Source organism: Cryptotermes secundus, unplaced genomic scaffold (genome assembly GCF_002891405.2).
Source record: "Cryptotermes secundus unplaced genomic scaffold, Csec_1.0 scaffold1556, whole genome shotgun sequence".
NCBI lineage: Eukaryota > Metazoa > Arthropoda > Insecta > Blattodea > Kalotermitidae > Cryptotermes > Cryptotermes secundus.
In genome coordinates, this window is record NW_019734989.1 from 70575 (window position 1) to 74040 (window position 3466).

The window sequence follows — 3466 nt, forward strand, 5'->3', positions numbered from 1 at the left end:
GCTTTTTCCAAAAACAGGCATTTTCCTGAGTGAAAATAGATTCTTTTTGTAACATGATCCATGAAAACATTAATGGTAAACATTCTTCATGTTAAGACAAGTAATTTCTGGGATGCTGTGCTGTGTAATCTTGTAAAGGTTTATTGACATTCTAGAAGAATGTATTGCTTCTGTCTTCAGAATCGAAGGGTATGCCAAGCTAGCAAGCATCTGCCCAATAGGCCCTATTTCCCCTTCTGCTTCCTGGTATTATCACGCTCCATACACTGCCTTAAACTTTAGTTAACGTCCTGTCTGGCCTTCCACCCATTCCAGGGCTCTCTTTTCTGTTCCACTTTTGTTTTTCATCCCTCTCCATAACCTTTCTTCATTTCCAGTCATTATTTTATCAGTCTTCCAACTTACATCAGGGCAGAACATTTGGGATGTTTTCAGAATGAGTGCCTTGGTGTTCACCTAAGAATGGGGTGTAAGTAACACAGGAGTGAGGAAAATGACACAGTAAGAAGTGTCATAATAACTTGTATTGTCCCCATATGTTGTTAATATCATTAATGTGGACCGAACAAGTAAACATTTGACAGTCAGTATAATGACTGATCTTAGCAGGTTCTTTGTGTTAGAAACTTTTGTTGCATATATCTAATTAAATATTATACAACATTTCTTTAGCATTGCTTCGGATTGAACGAGTGCGGGAAGCTGTCAGAAATCTGGATAGATCCCTAGAAGAAAGGTTACATTCCCAAGAGCTGATAGGTTCAGTCACTGATGTTGAGTCTGAAGACAAGATCCACATAAAATCACGTAGCGTCACCTTTAGTTGGCAGAGAGGCATCAAAATTGGTAAGTCTTGGCTTGTACTGCTTTCAGTATTTATCAGCAATAGACATCTGTTATACCACAGTAATGTTAGTGGACCAGTAAGGTGCCCTGTTATGGAGTCAAGAGTGATTACATTATATACATATAGTTTGTGTGGTATCTTGTTCAAAGGCCACCCAGTTTTTATACCAGCATCTTATGGGCAGTCTGGTTCAGAGATGCAGTTTACAGGCTTGCAAAGACAATTTGAAAATTAGCTGGTGGATTATACTTTTATTAGACCTGCTTTATATCACAAGCAGTAGAAATAATTTGCACTGGAATTTTTGTTGTAGAGGGCCCCATTACTAATTTTTTTAAATACTGTACATCAGAAACTGAGTCATTACACAAAGGTAAAGAAGTAAATCAAATGACTGAATATTCATTTGGCCATCTTGTAATTATTTATGAAAACTGCTAATTTGATTGAAACTTTTTGAGCTACTGTGTAGGGAACAAAACTTAGCATCTTTTTCTCATTATAATGAACTAAAAAGTGTTGGGGATTTATTATGTTTGGATGTTTATTTAGGGAATAAGGAAAATGTATATTGGATGAATTTCTTGTACTTACTTCATAACAGCGCATTACTTTTTGTGTGGAAATTGTTGTGGAAAAAACGTTTTTGAGGGGAACAGGCCTACTTGTAATGGTAGAAATTAAAAATATTATACTTCTGCCCATTTCCCCACTCCCCCACAATCTCTTATATCTGAAACAGTGAAATCAGGAGTAGGTGAAACGGTATCTTTTCATCACTTGAACTGATTACTGTAAACAAATTATGCTTGTTGTAAAGAGTAACAAATATTCAGGTTTTTGAAACCCTGAGAATCAGTTTTCTATGTGAATTTGATAAATCTGAGCTCACATGTCATAATATAATAATTTCATATCATAACATAAAGGTTGGTGATCATAGACATCTTCATGATGTGAAACTGATTCTGAATATTGTGTAGAATGATTAAATTCTCTGCGGGTGTACTGATTCATTGGAGGGCTATCATCTTTTCCTCCATTTTCTTCATACCATATAGATTCAGTACTGAGAATGTCAATAAAGAACCACTTTAAAAAGAAAGGAAAAAGTCAGAATCTTCCTCAGTGATGGTCTCTTCTTGACCATGTTTTTTATGTCCTGTAGCATTCCTATGGAGTGGTTGCACATTGTTCTTGTGGACACTGGAATGCTTCCTTCCTTGGATCTTGCTAGTTTTGTTACTCAGTAGTGTGGGATCTTGTACTGTCAGATGCGAGTGCTTGCTTGAACGTACTGAGATGCGTGATTTCATGAGGGAGTAGCCTGGACCATGCCAGTCATACCAGTACATTCCCTGGTACTCAAACGTTTCTGGGAGCTCTCCATTCAGGTATCGGCCATTCAGGTTGCTGCAAAGAAATAGGTTTAACATTCATTTGGTTTTGTTGCTTTTCTTCATAATATTTGGTGAATGTTTTCCTAAACTGACAGATTTCTAAGGCTTCTACATTCAAGACTAGCACTTCTTTATTGTACCCAGGATCTGGGAGACATGTTAATACAAGTAGTAAAAGCTAACTGCATCTTAATAATGAAATATATTTTGTGTCAAAATGCATGAAATACTGGTAGCTTGTTTTCTGTGAATCTTTTTGGCCAAGTTTCCTTCTTTAAATGGAAAAAAGTGTGCTTATGAAATCACTATGGGTGTGTGTGTGTGTGTGTTTGTGTGTGCACGTGCGCATTCGCGCATGTGCGACATTTGCCCAATTCAACTTTTGAACCAGCTGACTGATTTTCACAAAATTGTATATGAAGGTTATGCCATTGGAGACCATCCCGCTTCCTGTGATCAGTAGTAACAGTATGGCAGATGCAGGAGGTTGTGAGGTAGTAGCGACACTATTGCCACACATATTAGAGTCCTGAAATGATGTGTCAGGGAAGAATGTGCATCATTGTTTAAGATATTGTTCTTGTGGAATGTAAAAAAATGTGATGGCCAAGAAAAAGTTTTCTTTGGCTTTAGGTGTGATGGACGTAACTAATCAACTGATGGAGCTAGGGTTGTGAAATCTGATATGAAGTTACAGTCGATCTTAAACATACCTGCACTGTATATGTGAAATATTGTTTGTAAGTCAACAATTATAAGCATGGTAATGTGAAACCTTGCAATTTCTTACTTATATACAACAAATTTAATATATATATATATATATACAAGGTGCGGCAATAAAGAAACCGGATTCATGCTCTAACCCTTTATTGAAAAAAAATCAGACAATCAAAATGTTATCCCCTGCAATGTAGTCCCCTCCCCAATCCCTACGCCGCTCCATGCGAATTTCCCACTGTTGGAAGCAGTGCTGCAGGTCATCTTGTGTTATGCTCTTCAAGAGTTGCGTTGCTTTTGCTNTGCGTTGTCTTGATGAAGAACCCATGAGGCATTCTTCCACATGTCTGGTCTCCTTTGTCGCACATGTTCACGGAGGGTCGTCAAAACATTTTTACAATAAACCTGATTGACAGTCTGACCTTCAGGCACCCAATCAATGTAGATTACCCCCCGGGATATCGAAAAAAACAATCATCATTGCTTTGAATTTGGACTT

General features: G+C 37.5%; 2 protein-coding genes across 5 annotated transcripts in view; one reads left to right on the forward strand and one right to left on the reverse strand.

Annotated features, from left to right (window-relative positions):
• The window catches only part of LOC111869192 (mitogen-activated protein kinase kinase kinase 4), a gene marked incomplete at its 5' end in the record, with an annotated part of 108109 nt that overhangs the window by 64699 nt on the left and 39944 nt on the right, over positions 1-3466 (forward strand). For all 3 annotated transcript variants that reach the window (XM_023860489.2, XM_033753316.1, XM_033753317.1), the window contains 1 exon segment: positions 673-846. In XM_023860489.2, the coding sequence (XP_023716257.2) occupies positions 673-846 (174 nt within the window).
• The window catches only part of LOC111869193 (fibrinogen C domain-containing protein 1), an 18612-nt gene continuing 16224 nt past the window's right edge, over positions 1079-3466 (reverse strand). For both annotated transcript variants that reach the window (XM_023860490.2, XM_033753318.1), the window contains exon 9: positions 1079-2260. In XM_023860490.2, the coding sequence (XP_023716258.1) occupies positions 1942-2260 (319 nt within the window). In that variant the 3' untranslated portion in view covers positions 1079-1941. The remainder of the gene's footprint in view (positions 2261-3466) is intronic.